We start from the raw sequence: 19,004 nt of genomic DNA on the forward strand, positions 1-19,004 counted from the left end.
ACATTATTTTGGATCTGGAGGATACAAAGACAAAAATGAAACAAGTCCAGCATTCAAAGAGTTTACATACCTGACCTCCAGTAGTTTAAACTGAAAGGGGTGGGGGAGTGAGGGATATTTACCTAGTACACATAAGTGTATACAAAGCCCTGGCCATTGGATTCTAGGCTGTAGGGCTGAAAGGGTTATTAATATAATATAAGGCATATATAATAATACAGGCTATTTATGACTAAATAAATATAGTGGCTAAATTTCAATCTGGTACTCTGATTTTAGAGTAAGAAACTGAGACTCAGAGAGGTGATATTACTTGTCCAAAGTTCCAAGTGTTAATATTAAGTAGTAGAGCTAGTATTCAAATTCAGATGTCCTGACTCCAGTACTTTTCCCATTAGACTAGACTAGCTTCTTCACTCATATTCCTTGTTGAGTAAGTTGACTTTCCAATCAAGTGGAGGTTAGGGAGATAGCCAGAAAGGAAATAGTCGTACTGGAGGGGCAGGAGAACTTGCCAGCACATGTTACCGTCTGTGCTTATTGATGACGAGATGAGAGAGGAGGGGCAGAGAAAAATTCACTCTGAAGACGTAGAAACAGACCCCAGGTTCCATGGGTTAAGAATATGACCTGGTCTAAAGAACTTGGATTGACCCCAGTATTATACTACCAAACAAGGGCAACTGGCTAGTGTCCACTGAAACCCAACCACCTAGGTCCTGGGTCTCACGATGTCCTCTTCCACTTAATTCTCTCTCCCGACCTCCTGCAGTATCTTTTCTAATACTCCAAGCAAATTGTCATTTTGCAGACAAAGCAACAATCCTTCTTCCCGTGTCTCAGTGGCTTCCAACAATTACTCTGCAAAAATCGCATGTCTTCAAGCTCCCACCCCCAACCCCGAAGTCCTCGGCTTTCTTAAGGCTTTCTTACTCTTCCAAAATGGGACTGAGAGTCGAGTGATGGGGCAGTAGAAACCGATCTGTTAGAAGAGGGGTGGGGACCCCTTGTGTACAAAGCAATCTCCCAAACGTGCTGAATTTGGCAAACCCCTTCTTTGCTATGTTTGCACCTCATCTATCGCCCAGCAATGACCCTGACCTTGGGGATTCCTAATGACAGAGGAAAAGGAAGCCCTTGGCAAAAGGGGTCAGCCCCCTCACCCGGTGCGTGTGTGTGTGTGTGTGTGTGTGTGTGTGTGTGTGTGTGTGTGTGTGTGTCCTTCCCCATCTCCAGGGGCTGTCCACCTCGCTAGCCTCTGACTTCTCTTTGTTGAGGGTGCCTCTATCCCTCCCTCCCTCTTCGGGGCTGGCACCTAGATCGCTGGGCGCAGTCAGTCCCTCTTTGCTCTCCACCCTCTTGCGGAGGCGGAGGCGGGGACGACTAGCCCAACCTCCCTCCCCCACACCCCCACTTGTCTAAAGTCGCGCCTCTAGCCCGCGGGGACTGTGGGCATGCTCAGTGAACTGGCTGGGGCAAGTTGGACTTGCATGGGGAGGACGCCTTTGCCCTAACCCGGACTCGGGGCTGGATTGACAGCTTGGGGAAGGAGGAGGAGGAGGAAGAGAGAGGCCGGAGAGGAGGGAGCCCCAGCCGGAGACACATGCGCGCTACTGCCGCCGCCGCCGCCGTCCTTCGCTTCCCAGGGAAAGGAAACCCCTAGGAATCGGGCAGCCCCGACCAGCCATCTCCGCGCTCTTGCCCCATCCCCGCGCCGCTGCCTGCCCGCTTGATCCCGTAGGGAAGGGCGCAGCCCAAAGCAGAGTCTTCTCCTTCCCCGGGGGGCGCAGAGACCCCCCCCGCCAGTGCGGAGGGGCGGGGTGGGGGGGCCAGGGGAAGAAGATGGCGACGGTGGGCAGCGAGCCCCAACCTTTTGCCCCTTCGCTCCCGGCTGCAGCCTTGCACCAGCATCATCACCATCATCATCACCATCACCACCATCTTCAGCACCACGGCGGGGCCGGGGCAGTAGCTGGCGGCGGGGCCGGAGCCGGGGCGGGGGGCGGGGGGGGAGGCTACAACCTGCCTCTGAACCGAGGTCTGGAGCGGGCGCTCGAGGAGGCAGCCAACTCCGGGGGGCTTAACCTCAGCGCTCGAAAACTGAAGGAGTTTCCCAGGACCGTGGCCCTCGGACATGACCTTTCAGACACTGTGCAGGCAGGTGAGTACTCGGTTGCCACGCGTGAGTGGGTATCGCCCCCTTCTATCTTACTGCAAGGCAGAAGGCTGGTGAGGGGTTGGGGTAGATTAACCTGTACACCCTCCAGTTGCCGTGTGTGCGTGCGTGTGTGTGTGTGTGTGTGTGTGTGTGTGTGTCTGGTGGTGGTGTGCAGGGAGAGGAGAAGGGTGGGGGCTTGGGGTTGTGCGGTTCACGGATCTCAAGTTTGCTCCACATCTTCCGGATGGGCCTGTCTCGTGTGCGCCGGGGAAAACCGAGGCGCGCCTCTGTCTGAGCTTGCGTGTGTATGTGTGTGTGTTCATGCCTGCGTGCTCGTGGGCGGGGGTGCTCTTCCACTTCCACATCCTGCCGCAGCTCTCCGTGCGCGGCGGCGGCGTAGCCGGAGTCCGCGGGAGCGACTCGCAGGCACGTTTGTATGGAAGTGTCGGGATTGGGCGTGCAAGTTTGCCCTGTGGGCCGGGTGGGTGTGAATCTGACACATGCCTTCGATTCACCGTGCCCTTTTCTCCGTTACTGTGCAGACACCCGCCTTTCTGGATTAGGGTTTTGGTGCAAATCTATTGGTTGTGCGTTTGTGAATGAACAGGCGCCTGCATTTTGCCCACGGGACCTAATTAGCTTAGATGCTGGGTGTAACATGAAATCGTGTGTGTGTGTGTGTGTGTGTGTGTGTGTGTGTGTGTGTGTGTGTGTGTTCTCCCTCCCAGTTGCAGCCTTGTGGGCATTTTGAGTGGTTCCTTGCACCCATCCCGGTATTATCAAATCCTCCATTAGGCGATTTATATTTAGATACAGTTCAGTTACTGGAGATGTAGGGTTTGAATGAGAAAGTCTTTCTGTTTTTGTTGTGGTGTGGAAGAAGCTGCCAGGACTGTCTTGAATTGGAATAAACAGTCTGTTCTGTAGTGATTGGTTCTTTCAGAACTTCACATTCGTTACCTGTCCATACGGTTTTGTACATAAATGAGACTATTTAGTTGTCCTTAATCTGTTATTTTCAGCGGCAATGGAAGTAACTTCACAAGAAAAGTAATGAAAGTAGCCACTTCTTCATGTGAGCCCTGCAAGTTGCAACCCGTGCCAATGAGCAGCCAGCCTTTTCAAGTTATGTCATGTGTTGACATATTTCTACAAAGTCTGTTTTTTCTTTGCTAACTTCTAATACATACACACAGCCTTAAGAATATACACTGCATGGTGGGGTGGGATCCAGGACTGAGATCCTTACACAGCTTACTTTGTTTTGAACAGTAAAATTTTAGTTCCCTTAACTTGGATTTATGGCATGGCAAACCCTTGCTCCTTCTCCAGGACCAAGTTCTTGGTTGGCTCCTCTTTAAGTGCTTCTTAATTCGTCCTTTTTTTTTCCCCATATGTTGAAGTTTCCTTGTCTGATTACAGGACTGGGCCTGATTTCTTTTCCAGTCTGGAGAGAAAATACAAATTCCTCTTGTGGTTTAATAGTGGAGAAAGCAGCTTCAGCTTTTGGAAGACAAGGGCAGCCAGGGCCATTATATTTGAAGCAGACAGACCTTAACAGGGTCAAAGAGTTCTGTAACTTGGATTTAAGACTACTCAGGGTCAAGCAAAAAGTTGGGGATTTCCAGATATGTGTTGACCACAGCTGGGTAGTCTCTTTTTCTATGTTCTCACTTCTAGCTACATCTCCTCAAACAGAAAGTAATTCCCAAAATTGACTGGGTCATGCAAGCCTTTTTTTTTTTTTGAGGACCTAGTTTTAAGTAATGTTATCCTTAGAGCATGTCACAGGTCTTAAGGTGGACTTAGGAATGTTCTACATCAAGACACCAAGAAACACAGAATTGTATATGAGGCAGGGGAAAAAAAAGATGAAAAGAAAAATTGTGATATTGAGATTTGAATTGTCTGTGTGCCCTCTGCAGTTTATTTGGTTAAATTATAATCTCTTTTCCCTCAAAATGGGAGTGTTATCCTTACTTTTCATATATGCTTTCACTTTCTTTTAGATTAATACTGTTTTTAAAGATCAGAAATCACCTCTTAGTTTCATTATATATCTTCATGATCTTGTTGTCTCAATAATAAGTTGGAGACCATGTTATTATTGGGACTCAGTGTTTCCTGTTCTTCCCTTCCCTTTTTTAATGTAATTTTAGTTGTGAGGTCCCTGGGTTAATCAAAGAACTTAGAGCTGGAAATAGCAGTAGAGACCATGTAGTCAAATTTTACCTTATTTTACCGATGAGGAAACTCACAGAGGTGTAAAGTGGCTTGCTTGGGTCCCACAGGTTTCAGCACTGGGATTGAAAACCATGTCTTTTGACTCTAACTCCTGTGCTTTTTTATAATAGGACACTGGTAATTAGCTCATATGATATTGTGTAAGTTCTAGAAAATGACATTCTTCTAAAGCCTTATTCCTTAAGCTAAAAATGGAATCTCAATGAGGAGTCATTAGAGGTCAACTAAATAAAAATGTAGAACTCTGTGTTGCCAGTGTTCTGATTTGGGATTTGAATACACAGATCTGCTGAAAGATTTTCAGATACTGGAGCAAAACCAGTCTTCAGAACATCTTTGCTTCAAGTCGGAAGCTGGTTTTAAAATATATGCATTCTCTCCTGAGGGTTTGCTTACTCTAATACTTTTTTGATATTTGGAAAAGCAATAAGTAAAGCAAGAATATAAATCGCCTCCAGACTGCTCAATGTTGACACTTCCTGTCTATAAAGGTTAGTATCAGAGAACAGAAAGCATCAGTAGTAAAACATAAAGGAAAGAATGGTTTCTCATTGGCTCACTTTTAGATTTCAAGATATGTCCCAGAAACTGAAATTTAAAGGTCTTCAAAGAATAGAGATGCAAAATTGTGAAAATCTTTGAGTCAGTGAATAAGCATTTATTAATCGCCTGATATGTACCAGACCCTGTTACAGGTCCTGGGGAAACAAAGTCAGACGCCAAAACAGTCAAGGGGCTGAGATCAAGGGGCTTCCAATATGGCTGAGGAGACATGTGTATTTGTAGGTATATAAAAGCCTTGTGTATATGCATATGTATATATATGTGTGTGTTTGTGTGTATATATACACATATACACATACATGTATACATACATATTTGTATATGTATGTGTGTGTACACACACACACACACACACACACACACACACACACACATACACACATAGTTATGCTTGGGCCCAGAAAATACTTTGCTGTTAAGTTTAATAATGAGTTAGGTAACCTTTATAAAATTGACTGCAGTAATGGCTAACCTGTCTGGAAATCAGCAACCCCAGATATTGAGAGAGGAAGCATGGTGGAGTGGAGTGGAAAAGGTACTGGACCCTGAGATTTGGAACACCAGAATTTAATACCATTTTAACTGGTTTTGTGACCTTGGACAAGTCATTTGAAACCTATCTGGGTCTCATTTATCTCATATGTAAAAATGTAATTAGACTCAGAGCTTATTTGCCCTTGTTTTAGACATCTAAAAATAAATGTTAAACTAAGAAGTTTATTCTCTGGTTTCCAAACCTACAGGCTGCTGCTACATGCAGGTACACAGAAAATGATTGATTGACAGTAAGGGATGAGGCTGGAAAAACTGTGAAATATTGTTTTCTTTAGGAGCCAAGAAGTATACACACCAACTTAAGGGGTACATCTTTGTATTACAGCGCTCCCATTGTTTATAATAATGACATTCATACATCAAGGAAAAAATATGTTCCAAGTATTTTGTTCTTAAACAAAAATTAGAAAGTAAAATAAATTTGGGTCCTTAAAGAGGTAAAATATGATTATCTAGAAGGAATATTTTCTAAGGAGTCTCAATAGCTTTAATTTTACTGTGTAGCCATATACAAGGCCAGCAAGTCAGCCTAGCTGAAGCAGCAGGGCACCCTAAGGGCGAGATGGGAAGCAGCATGTTCCAAGCAAATCAAACCACCACCACCACCTTGACCACAATCTACCCTCAGACCCTGATGGAAACAACCCAGGACTCCGTACTCAAGAGCCTGGAGAATAGCAATGTCCTCCAGGCCTCTGGACCTGCTTCCAGCCCAGCTCCCACAGCCATTGTTGATTTATCCCAGTCACTGTGGAGAAGAGGCCCACCTTCCTTATTACCACCAGCAACAACTGTTAAGCCAGTGCCACCATCAGGAAGATAAGCACAGGAGCCTTGGGAGTGGCAGAACCCCAGACCACCTGTCCTCCTAGCCCAGCCCTCACTGCCATCATCTGCAGAAGTGGCTACTGTGAAGAAGGGGCTAGCCATCCTTACCAGCTGCCACATCCATACAGGGCAGAGCCTAAAAAGTCTCCCAGAGGGAGAAACAGGTGGCAGCCTGTGCTAGTCAAGTTAAGTCACCACCACTTTCTTGATCACCATATACCCCCTGAGACCCTGATGGAGACAGCTCAGGAGTGTCTGAACCCAAGCACCAGGGGAAGTACAATGCCTCCAACACTGTGTTCATTAACAGTCCTGGGAAGCAGCTCCTGGAGATGTGCCTGGCACCTGTTCCTGCAGGAACTATAGCCCCATCTTCTGAAGACTTGAAAAAGAAACTCTTTGTCACCAAAGTCTTTGACACTATAAAATGGTTCAGCAACAGAAACTGATATGATTTTATTAAGGGAAATAATATTCAAGAAGAGCCATGGCCATCTACTTTGCCACTACATCCTAAGGACCATGGGACCGTTCCATCTGATTTGCCACTGAAACCTTTTGTGAATATTCTCTCCCTCATTAGAATGAGTTCCTTGAGAGCAGGAACTATTTTTTTCTATTTTTATCTAGCTCTTAGCGCAGTGCTTTGTACGGTCTTACAAATAGTGCTTAATAAATGTTTCATTCATTCATAGATATGTCAGTTGTAATGTTGACAGGCATGGTAGAGGAGTGAATAAAGCACTAAACTTGGACTTAGGCAGACCAGGATTCAAATTCTACCCCAGATACTGCCCAGTGTGACCCTAGGCAAGTCACTCTTAATTTCTTTGAGCTTCAGTTTTTCCATCTGTAAAATGGGGTTAGTAATAGTATCAACCTCAGAGAGTTGTGAGAATTAAGTGAAATAATGTATGTGAAGGGCTTTATAAATCTTAAATCTCATATCAGAGCTATTATTACATTGTTTAATGAGGCAATTGACAAGCATACCTGTGAGAGAATTGGACTGGGTCTTATTCCTAGCTCTTTGTGTCCCCCCTGTACCTAGCATGGTGATCTGTCTACAGATACTTATTTAATTTTGAAGGTGTCATTTTTTTGTTTCAGCTTTTCTACTTGTTTAATAAAAGTAAGACCTTTGAAACCATTAGCAACTTTAGAAATTAGTTTGAGATGCTTCTGAAGCAGCATTACATAATAAATACCCTCACATGCTTAAATTGGGTGATTACTGTTAGAACCTCTAGTCCAAAACATTTTCACCCTTCTTTTATAGACTGAAGAGATTCTTTCTCATTGATTGGTTTTTATTTGAAATTGAGATTGAGGGGTCCTACTTTCATTTTATCACAAAATTTGACAAATAATCTTGGTTACTAAGGATTATTATTCAGGATGAAAAGTACAATGAATTCAACATACAACTGTATTTTAAATTTAAATTAATTTAAATTAAAATATTTATTTAAAGGGTAACCTATTATCAAATATAATTGTTGTGGGCAAAACATTTTGTAAAAAGGTTAGTGTGACTAGCGCAGAGGAAAATAGAGAGAGGATTGAGGAATGACGGAGGAGAGAAGAAATGTATGTCTGGCCTAAATGGGAAGAAGGTCTTGAAAAGTAAAGTGAGGATCTTAGACTTGGTATCCTGGGAAAGAAAGAAGATTTAAAGGAGAGGAAGAATGATGTGGTAACAGGGGGTAGATAAAAAAGTAATCCATCATTAATACCTTGGACTGGATCTCAGTTGGCAAATAGACTCCCAAATCAAATTAGATATTTATTAAATTCAGGGGACTTGGGGAGATACAAGTAAGTATCATTCCTTGAGAAGTTGTATATCTAGTTGAAGAGATAAGATTAAAAAATTCATGAAATTCATGAAAAATTTGTCAACAGTGAAAGAGATGCTACAATACAAGTAGTCAGATTTATGATATGCATAAAAAGTAATATGTTTAATGGAAGGAGAGGTCATTTTCATGATAGTTCATGGAGATTTTCTGGATATAGGGATTTTAGTTAGTTCATGAAGAGTGAATTGGATTTGGATAGACTGAGGATGGGGAGAGGGAGCTCAAAGACAGATGCATGTCTCTCTGGAGAATAGTGTGCAAAACAATTTTTATGGGGGAGAAATAGGATTTTCTGCTACAACTAGAAAAGTGCATTATAGATTGTGTAGGTTTTAAAGTCTAGGTTAAGGAGTTTAGACTACCATAGTCAGCAGGGAACCACTGAATGTTTTTGTGTAGGAAGTTACACGATTATATCTATGAGATGATGGGGAAGGACTTCAGTTATAAGATAGAAATTGAATGTAGGGGGCAACACAGGATGAAAAAAATGAACTTAAAGAATATAAGATGATTTAGTGGTTTAATGTCTGAGGTACCAGTAAAAAGCAGATGCCTCTTGGTAAAGATTAAGAAGTTAAGCTGTGTGGGGAGTGTTTGGCCAAAGTTTTATTACCATTTGGTTTTTGAGTACTTCCCAAAGTTTTACCAAATATTCTCATTTAGCAGTTTTTAAAAGGATGTTGCAGACTGTGAAATTTGAAGATAAGATCAGTTGAAAATTTGACTTTTAAGTGGCAGAGGCTTTTGAAATATCTGAAACTGATTATCTTAAATCATTTCATGATTCAAATTATTGTTAAAAACTTTAGAAGTTGTTTCTCATAATACTCAGTGGGTTTTTTTATTCTTTTCTTTTTTTACTAAGAAGTTCAAGGGATACCTTAGAATAAGCTCTAGGAAATAATAAGTCTGCCTTGTTTGGTATCTTTGGTAACAAACATGTGAGATTAATTGGAAAGAGCCTACTTAAAAAGTTTTTGGGAATCCTGCTACAACTTCATTATGGGAGTGAGAGCTGTAGTTCCTGGTCTAATCAAGGACTTAAATGATTCCTTAATAGGGACTCCCATTTTCTGTTCCCTTACCTGTGCAAATAGGGGACTTAGAGAAGTAGGAAGAAGAAGAACGGATGGAGATATCCAGGACTTCCCAATGTGTCATCTGTGAAATGGAGTTAGTGGAAAACAGTGATCTAAATGCAAAGTCTGAGATGTGAAGGTCTTAGGTGCCCAGTCTGTTTATCTGTGGCTTCACAAATTCTCAACATTTTAGAGCTTTACAGTTAGGCAGATGGAATCTGCTAGAGCCTTTGTTATGTAGTCAGTCATTCCATAGGCATTTATTAAGCGCTTACTAGGCCAGGCACTCTAGCAATTGACTTGTCTGGAAATGGATGGCTTCCATCATTTGAAATCGGGTAGATTTTAAAATATGTAAGTTCAGAGGTAAACTCTTCTGGGTATGACTGTGTCATGATTTAAAGTATAATAATTATTTCATTATAAGTATCATAAGCAATTTTAGCTGTCTCACTGTTGATAATACTATCCTATTTGCAGTTTTCCTATTTTTTTCCCCTTTGGTTAAGGTAAAGGGGATTTCCTTTATCAGAACCTTTTTGAGTGCTGAGGAGGCAGATGCCTGGTTTGTGTAGTGGTTCAGAATCTTGGTCAAATGTTCAGTACTACTTCATTGTGGTATGGCAAAGGCGATTTCCAAAATCATAAATGCTATTCTTATCACTTGTATTACAGGCTGCTTTATCGACAAGGCAGCAGCATACTAATCATGCATCTAGAAAAAGAGTGCACAATTATATGCCCCACAACCTCCAGGAATTCTAAGAGCTGATTAGTTTACAAAAGGACAAACCAGGACCTTAACTTCATCATTCCAAAGATCTGACTTAATGGTTTGTCAGTCACTGTAACATCTTAACTTTCATTGGTAAAAAGATTATAGTAGACTGAAATATGGTGTAGCACAGAGCCTTTTAGCAGTTAAAAAATTTTGTATGTGTGTACATTAAACAATAAATGTTTTGAAATTAAAGTGCAACATGCAACACTTGTGGATTTCCCATCTCTGCAAAGGGGTGGTTTGAGTGTGTTTTTTCATCTCTTCTTGTAAGCCATTCTTATTCTTTATAATTTTGCCACGTTCACTTTTGACTGATTTTCTGGTCTGGTGGTTTCTATCCATTTACATTGTTGTAGTCATCATGCATATTGTTATCTTGGCTCTGCTTACTTCACTCTGCATCGGTTCACATACATCTTACAATACTTCTCTGTATTCATCACATTCATCATTGCTGACAGCACAGTGATATTCCATTGCATTCATGTACCACAATTTTTTTTAGCCATTCTAAATGGCTAAATGAGGAGAGTGGGCATCTTTACGCTCTTATTTCTTGAGAAAAGGTTCTAGTGTATCTCTGTAGCACATGATTCTTTCTTTTGGTTTTAGATAGATACTTTTTATAATGTTAAAAAAAAGTCTCCTTGTCTGTACTTTGTAGGGTGAATTTTTCAGCATCTATTGAGATAGTCATGTGGTTTTGTATGTTTTTGTTTTTAATAGGATTATGTGGATTTTTCCTTATGTTTCTGGTATAGATTCAGTTTGGTCATAATGAATGATCTCTTGGACAAGACAAGATACTATTTAAATTTTTTTTAATTGATATTCATTAAGAATACTCTTCTATAATTCTGTGTTTTATCCTTCCCTGGTTTAGGTACTAAGACTATATTTGTTTCATAAAATGATTCTGGCAGGGTAATTTCTTTATTAGTTTTTGAAAAGAATTTGTGTAGTATAGGTACTGATTGTGCTTTAAAAGTTTGATAGAATTCTCCTGTGAATCCATCAGTTTTTTTTTTTTAGTGTTTCTTTTATAACTTGTTTTATTTCCTTTTCTGATATTGGTTATTTAGGATCTCTATTTGGTCTTCTGTCAGTTTGGCTACTTTATGTTTTGTTCTTAGTTTTGTTAGCAGATACCCATGTTGGAGCTATAGTGATTTTTGTTTATTTTATTTGTTGTGTTTTTGTTGAGATTTTCTTGATTTGCTTTTCTGCCTTTTTAGTAAAATTGTCTGAAGGTTTACCAATTTTATGAGTTTTTTTCAAAGAACTAGCTTTTAATTTTATTTATCATTTCTAACTCATAACCTTTTCAGTAGTTGTATCAGTTGACATAATTAAGATAATTAAATGGTAATTTAAACAGTTATATTAAATGGCAAAATTACAATCCATCACAAGCTAATATTTAAAGGATATGAGAGCAATAAAAGCCCAAACTCCAAGTAGATTAACATAGCTAATGCGCTCTGTGTGTGTGATTTTAAAAAGACTAATAGTGTTCCTAGAGGCTTTCTTTAATGTTATTCTCATGAGCCTGAGAGTTCTCGGACATCTGCATTTTTCTTTGCTCTTTTCAAATTCTGCATGGTTTTAGGTAATCTCATGTGATATGAATTGTCTAATTAAAAAAGAAAGAAATCCAAACAAATGAATGAAATGATATTTGTTAACTCTTACTATGTATTAGTACTGTATTAGGCACTGGGGTTGCAAAAATTGAGGCAATCATTGTTTTGGAGGAGCTCACACTCTTAATTGGAGGTGACAGCACACAGTTGCAGATTCAGTTGCAGATGGAAAGGCCTGATGGGCTTTAGGGTGCACTGTCAAGTCAGATGGCAGTGTTTGGGAATCTGAAGAGTGTGGGACAATGGTGAGGCCCAGTGGTTCCTAGGATTCAGTGGAAAGAGAGATGCTTACTGATCCCCCATTTTACCAGGAAGAAAGTAAGGGCCAACTTCCTCCTCATCTAATCAAGAGTGGCCATGGTTAGCGAGAAGTGTTTTGGCTAGATAGAACTTACTCATTAGAGAAGATTGAGTGGGATTGATGGAGTGGAATAGGGGTTGTAGATTCCTTCCTGAGGAGGGGAGCAGTGTGGAGGATTCGCTTCTAGCCTGAAAGAGCTTTAGCAGAAACAATGAGGGTAAGGACTCCACACCTGCTTCCACAGGTCTTCTGAGCCCCTTGGTGAGAGGAAGGCATACACTTGACAAAAATCATTCCATCAATTGACTCATGCTTATGGAGGAGCTACATATTCCCCTAAATTTGACTGAGTATGTGTAGTAAGAAGTAGTGTGTTTGGAAGACATCTGTTCCCACAAAATAATTCAGAAATAAAATGAAGTTGTTTACTTGAACAAAATGTTTAGGGTTGATGAATTGTGAGAGTTTGGCTTCTCTTGCATATGATAAGATACTTTTGAAATTAGAAAAATACTTTTGTAATTAGAATTCTGTATTTATAAGTCAGGCATAGGTTTGGATTTTTTTATTTAAAGTAAGTGATTTTTTTTCTAGTAAATTAGAATAAAGTTAAAAGTAATTTTGAGAATAAAACATTTATAGATCACACAACATAGACAGATTTTATTTTTTAATTTTTCTTGTTAGGGGATTACCACTTCTTTAGAATATGATTATGCAAAGTACTGGGCATTACACACAATAGGTGCTCAATAAATGTTTATTGAAGAAAGAAACCCATTTGGTGTAATGTGAACCCATTATGTTCTATTCTTTGTTTTTTTGTTAAGTGATTGGGATTAAGTGACTTGCCCACGGTGTCGCAGCTAGTAAGTGTCAAATGTTTGGTCTGAGGTCCAGTTTGGACTCAGATCCTCCTGACTTCAGGGCCAGTGCTCCATCCACTATGCCACCTAACTGCCCCGAGAATTCTCTGCCTTTCAAAGCACCTTTTTTTTTTTTTTGGCTTTTTGGTGAGGCAATCCAGGTTAAGTGACTTGCCCAGGATCACACAGCTAGTTAAGTGTCAAATGTCTGAGGCTGGATTTGAACTCAGGTCCTCCTGACTCCAAGGCTTGGAGCTCTAGCCACTGCACCACGGAGCTCTATCTACTGTACCACCTAGCTCTTCCCCCCCCCCCCCGCCATTATGTTCTATTCTTACCTATTCAGGGACAGATAATTCAATTTTTGGATTCTTTTTAAACTTTTTGCTGTTTACCCTTGGCCAAGTCTACCAGAAGCAGAACAGGGATGAAAGCTAGCTGCCACTGCATCCCAAGAGTTTCTCCATCTTGTTGCTCACTGGGTGATCTTGGGTTCCTCCCTTACTATCACACCCAAACCTAAAAAGGGGAAACATTTTAGGTGCACAGCCAAACTTATATAGTGTATGAAGGAATCTTTGGTATAAACCATCTGTACTTAAAGAATATCATTTCTAAAGTTTGTCTTTGTTCTACCAAGTTAGTGCTGTCACACTACTGTTGCTTTAAGTAAGAAGAGCTAAGGTTTATAGACCCTTCCAGTTCTTTTTAGCCTGCTCTTTTCCCACTTTTCCCTTTTCTGACTTATAGCACCTTACCCCCAATAGAACCGATCAGTCAACACATAAGCATTTATTAAGCACCTACTTTTTACCAGACAATGTGCTGGGCATTGGTGATTTAAAGATAAGCAAGAAAACAGGACCTGCTTTCAAGAAGCTTATTGTCTATTATATATACACACAATAGAATATATGTATATATACATACACAACACACACACACACACACACACACACATACACACACACACACATATGCCTATCCAAATGGGACACATCCTGGAAGCCTTCTGCTTATATCCCACCTTCTTCAGGATGCCTTTTCAGGCTATTCTAGGCTTCAGTGATCAGTTAGCCCCTCATCTGAACTCCAATAATAATAATAGGTTACACATATAATAGCCCTTGTAGTTTACAAGTGCTTTCTTTTATGAGTCTAAATATTATCTTTATTTAAATGGTTATATCACTTCTTCACATGTCCAAATAACTTTTTGGTATACTTGTAAAAATTCATATAATCCATTTAATATAGTATAATCAAAAGGATACCTAGTTTCTAGACCTGATTTTGCCATTAATGATCTATGTAACAGCAGACTATTTAGGTTACCTTGGACTGAGTTTCCTTATATCTATAAAATCAGAGGGTCAAACTAGATATGACTTTAGAGGTTATCAAGTCCAATCCTGTGAAACATGGAGTATCAGTCTCTCAAGAATTAAAATTGAGGGTCACACAAAATGTAGTGGAGAGGCCAGTGGTGTGTGTGTGAGAAGGATGCATTATATTGTCAAGAAAGAAGCTAATGAAAGAAGTGACTCAGAGAACTATATGAATGGAAAAGAAAGTAGAACAGTCATTTAGTGAAATTAAAGGAGAAAAGCTGCACAGCCTATGTGCTTCATTGCTATCAAGAGCAGATAGGGGCAGGTAGGTGGTGTAGTGAGTAGAACACCGGCCCTGGAGTCAAGAGGGCCTGAGTTCAAATGCAGCCTCAGACACTTGACTAGCTGTGTGACCCTAGGCAAGTCACTTAACCCCATTGCCTAGCCCCCCCCCCAAAAAAAAGAATAAACTGGAGTATTTCTGGGAGGACATGGATAAGAGTTGTAATGGGATGAGAGGTATGGATGATAAATATCTGAACTAGTTAAGTAACATAAGTAACATCACAGATCCAATTGAAGTATTAAAATACATTTTATAAAATTAAAAAAAACCAGATCCTTCAGGAAATTAATCCTTTTACAAATTTGTAAAGGATCAGGGCAGAAGAGCACTCGAATGTTACAACCCTTATGGTTAATAAATGAATGATTTACAGAGATTCTAATGGATAGTCAGTCAGTAAAACATTTATTAAGTACCTACTCTGTACCAAGCACTGGGCTAAGTGCAGGAGATACAAAGAAGGGCAAGAGACAATCCCTGCTGAGGGGGAGCCCCCAGTTAAATAGGGGAGACAACATGCAAACAAATTCATATAAACAAGCTACTGAAAGGATAAACAGGAAATAATTAACTGAGGAGAGGCACTGGAGTTAAGAAGGATCTGGAATGGCTTCCTGGAGAAAGTGGAATTTGAGTTGGGATTTGAAGGAAACCAGGGAAGCCAGAGAGTGGACATGAGGAGGGAGTGCATTCCAGGCATGGGGAAGAGCCAGTGAAAATGCCCTGAGATTCATCTTTTTTCACATTCCTCCCTAGGAGGAGTAGTTAATCAGCTTTGCCTACATTGCTAAAAGACTAGGATTTTTCTGGTCATTGTGGAAAGTCTGGATTAAAAATAGTTTTAGCTGTGCCAGTCATCCTAGTGGTGATATATACTTTTATAATAGACTTATAAGTATGATTCATCTAGCCACTTGCTATTTATGTTTTCATGTATTTCTGTATTACTTTCCAGTGCTTTTGGAAACATAACTTTATGGAAGCTAATGTGCATAAGCTAAATCTGTTTCATAATATTCAGTGTGCAGCTGTGAATACTTGCCTTTTTTTTTAAACCATTTGTCATTGTGTCTTATTGAGGAGGGGTATGGAATGCTAAAGCTCTGTCCTTGGAATCAGGATGATCATTAAGACTTGGGATTTTAGTATGAAATGTACACAGTGGGTGTTCCTGCGGTAATGTGCAGGCAAGTGGTTTTTAAGGTCTACCTTTCACAATATGAGTATCTGATAGAGAAAACATAACTTGACTAAGTGCTTTTATAATCCATCTAACTTTCTTCAGACTCAAGTAGTTGTTATTCCTCAGTTTGTTAGTTTTCATATAGGTCACATCTTTCCCTATTGAACAAATGTTTGTCCATGCTTCAAGAGTCTTAAGAACCTGACTCTGAAATATGCCACATGATTTGGTTTGGGCAGACACTAGGTTGGGTTCTTTGACTTTTAGTAATGAAAGTTTTTCATAATATGTGAATAGTCATCTTTCTCTTTTTTTTGATGGAAGATTAAAACATCTGAGTGCTTATTAAGTATTTACCCACGGAAGCAGAGAATTGTAGATACTTAGGGCTACCTGGCAAAACCCAGTTTCCTGCTTCCAGGGACTTTATGGCCCATGATTAATGGCTCTCTTCTGGTTTCTGTGCTTTTCAGACTTTTGTTTACATGCTTACTTAATAATGTTCTTTGGCCCATGTATGTAATAATTTTAGCAGACAAATAAGGCATACTATTTTAAAACATAGATTAATATGGTGTTATAAGTGAGTGCCACAGCTGCTACAAGTCTGATATTTATATCACAGGAGATTTTTTTGATACATTTTATTGATATCAAAATAGAATGTACTGAACTGCTAAAAGAAGCTTTTAAGAAAATCAACATTCTGATGTCATTTTTCTTTTCAATATGATGAAGATAGCGACATCCTCAATTTTACTGATTGAATAAATAATTCTGAACAAAGCTAAAATTGATAATATCTATTTTTTATTTTTTAAATTAAATTAAGTTAATTTTTTTCTTTTTCTTTTTTTAATATAAATTTATTTATTTTTAGTTTTCAATATTCACTTCCACAAGTTTTTGAGTTCCAAATTTCTCACCCCTCCCCCACCCCAAGATGGCATGCATTCTGAATACCCTTCCCCTGGTCTGCCTTCTCCTCTATCTCTCACCCCTCCCTTCTCTTATCCCCTTCCCCTACTATTTTCCTGTAGAGCAGGATAGACTTCTGTACCCCATTTCCTGTATTTCTTATTACCCAGTTGCATGTGAAAACATTTTTTTAAAAACACATGTTTTTAAAACTTTGAGTTCCAAATTTTCTCCCTTCCTCCCTCCCCACCCACCCTCATTGAAAAGGCAAGCGACTCAATATAGGTTGTACATGTGCAGTTATGGAAAACACTTACTTAGTAGACATGTTGTGAAAAACTAACTCTATTTCCCTTAATCCTATCCTGCCCTCCCATTTATTCTATTCTTTCTTTTGACCCTGTCCCTCCTCAGAAGTATTTGCTTCTGATTACCCCCTTTCCCAATCTGCCCTCCTCTCTATCACCCCCTGCTCTCTTGTCCCCTTCTCCCCTATTTTCCTGTAGGGTAAGACAGATTTCCATACCCAATTGAATGTGTATGTTATTCCTCCTTAAGCCAAATCCTATGAGAATAAGATTCCCTCATTCCCTCTCACCTTCCCCTGTTTCCCCTCCACTGTGAGAGACTTTTCTTTTCTGTTTTTTTTTTGAGATAATTTACCCCATTCTACCTCTCCCTTTCTTCTCCGAGTATCATCCTCTCTCATCCCTTAATTTTATTCTCCAGATATGACCCCTTAATCTTCAACTCACCCTGTGCCCTCTATCTATCTATACATACATACATACAATTTTTTTCCTTCAACTATCCTAATACTGACAAAGTCTCATGAGTTACAAATATCATCTTTCCATGCAGGAATGTAAACAGTTCAATCTTAATAAGTCTCTTATGATTTCTCTTTCCTGTTTACCTCTTCATGTTCCACTGAGTCCTGTATTTGAAAGTCAAATTTTCTGTTTAGCTCTGGTCTTTTCATCAGGAATGCTTGAAAGTCCTCTATTTCACTGAATGACCATTTTTTCCCCTGAAGGATTATACTCAGTTTTGCTGGGTAGGTGATTCTTGGTTGTAATCCTATCTCCTTTGCCCTCGGAATATTATATTCCATGCCCTGCGGTCCTTTAATGTAGAAGCTGCTAAATCTTGTGTTATCCTGATTGTGTTTCCACAGTACTTGAATTTTTCCTTCTGGCAGCTTGTAATATTTTCTCCTTGACCTGGGAACTCTGGAATTTGGCTACAATATTCCTAGGAGTTTTCCTTTGGGGATCTCTTTCAGGAGGAGATCTGTGGATTCTTTCAATTTCTATTTTGCCCTCTGGTTCTACTATATCAGGGCAGTTTTCCTTGATAATTTCTTGAAATGATGTCTAGGCTCTTTTTTTGATCATGGCTTTCAGATAGTCCAATAATTTTTAAATTCTCTCTCCTGGATCTATTTTCCAGGTCAGTTGTTTTTCCAATGAGATATTTCACATTGTTTTCTAATTTTTCATTCTTTTGGATTTGTTTTACAGTGTCTTGATTTCTCATAAAGTCACTGTCTTCCAATTGCTCTATTCTAATTTTTAAGGAAGTATTTTCTTCAGTAATCTTTTGGACTTCCTTTTCCATTTGGCCAATTTTTCTTTTTAGGGCATTTTTCTCCTCATTGGCTTTTTGGACCTCTTTTGCCATTTGGGTTAGGCTGTTTTTTAAGGTGTTATTTTCTTCAGTATTTTTTGGGTCTCCTTTAGCAAGCTGTTGACTTGTTTTTTGATTTTCTTGCATCACTCTCATTTCTCTTCCCAGTTTTTCCTCTACTTCCCTTACTTGCTTCTCAAAATCCCTTTTGAGCTCTTCCAAGGCCTGGGACTGATTCATATTTTTCTTGGAGGCTTTGGATGTAGGAGCTTTGATTTGTTGTCTTCTTCTGGTTGTATATTTTGATCTTCTTTTTCACCAAAGTAAGATAATATAGTCTGACTCTTTTGCTGCTTGCTCATGATCCCAGCCAATTACTTGAGTTTTAAACTCTTTGTTAAGGTAAGAGTCTGCTTCCAATGTGGAGAGTGTACTGTCCCAAGCTTCAGGGGTTTGTAGCTGTTTTCAGAGATACTTGTAGGGACCTGTAAATTTTCAGTTCTTCCAAGGTGGTATGATAAGGGCGAGGTGTTTACTCCTTTCCTGGCCTGTGACCACAAGTATTTTTCTGTCCTGTAACTGTGAGGAGGGTTCCTCTCCACAGCCACTACAAGCTCCACCACGCCAGCCTCCTCCTCACCCCAGCACTGCGCCCAGAACTGTGACCCAGATCCACATGGGCAAAGCAAGAGATTCCTGCCTCAGCACTGGCA

The 19,004-nt window shown here is 40.0% G+C and overlaps 1 protein-coding gene across 1 annotated transcript in view; it reads left to right on the top strand.

Annotated features, from left to right (window-relative positions):
• The first annotated feature begins 1,397 nt into the window (after positions 1-1,397).
• LRCH1 (leucine rich repeats and calponin homology domain containing 1) overlaps positions 1,398-19,004 on the top strand; it is a 252,689-nt gene continuing 235,082 nt past the window's right edge. The window contains 1 exon segment of the mRNA XM_020993705.2: positions 1,398-2,161. Within this exon segment, the coding sequence (XP_020849364.1) occupies positions 1,843-2,161 (319 nt within the window). The 5' untranslated portion in view covers positions 1,398-1,842.

Source organism: Phascolarctos cinereus, unplaced genomic scaffold (assembly GCF_003287225.1).
Source record: "Phascolarctos cinereus isolate Bilbo 61053 unplaced genomic scaffold, phaCin_HiC Scaffold_726;HRSCAF=1367, whole genome shotgun sequence".
NCBI lineage: Eukaryota > Metazoa > Chordata > Mammalia > Diprotodontia > Phascolarctidae > Phascolarctos > Phascolarctos cinereus.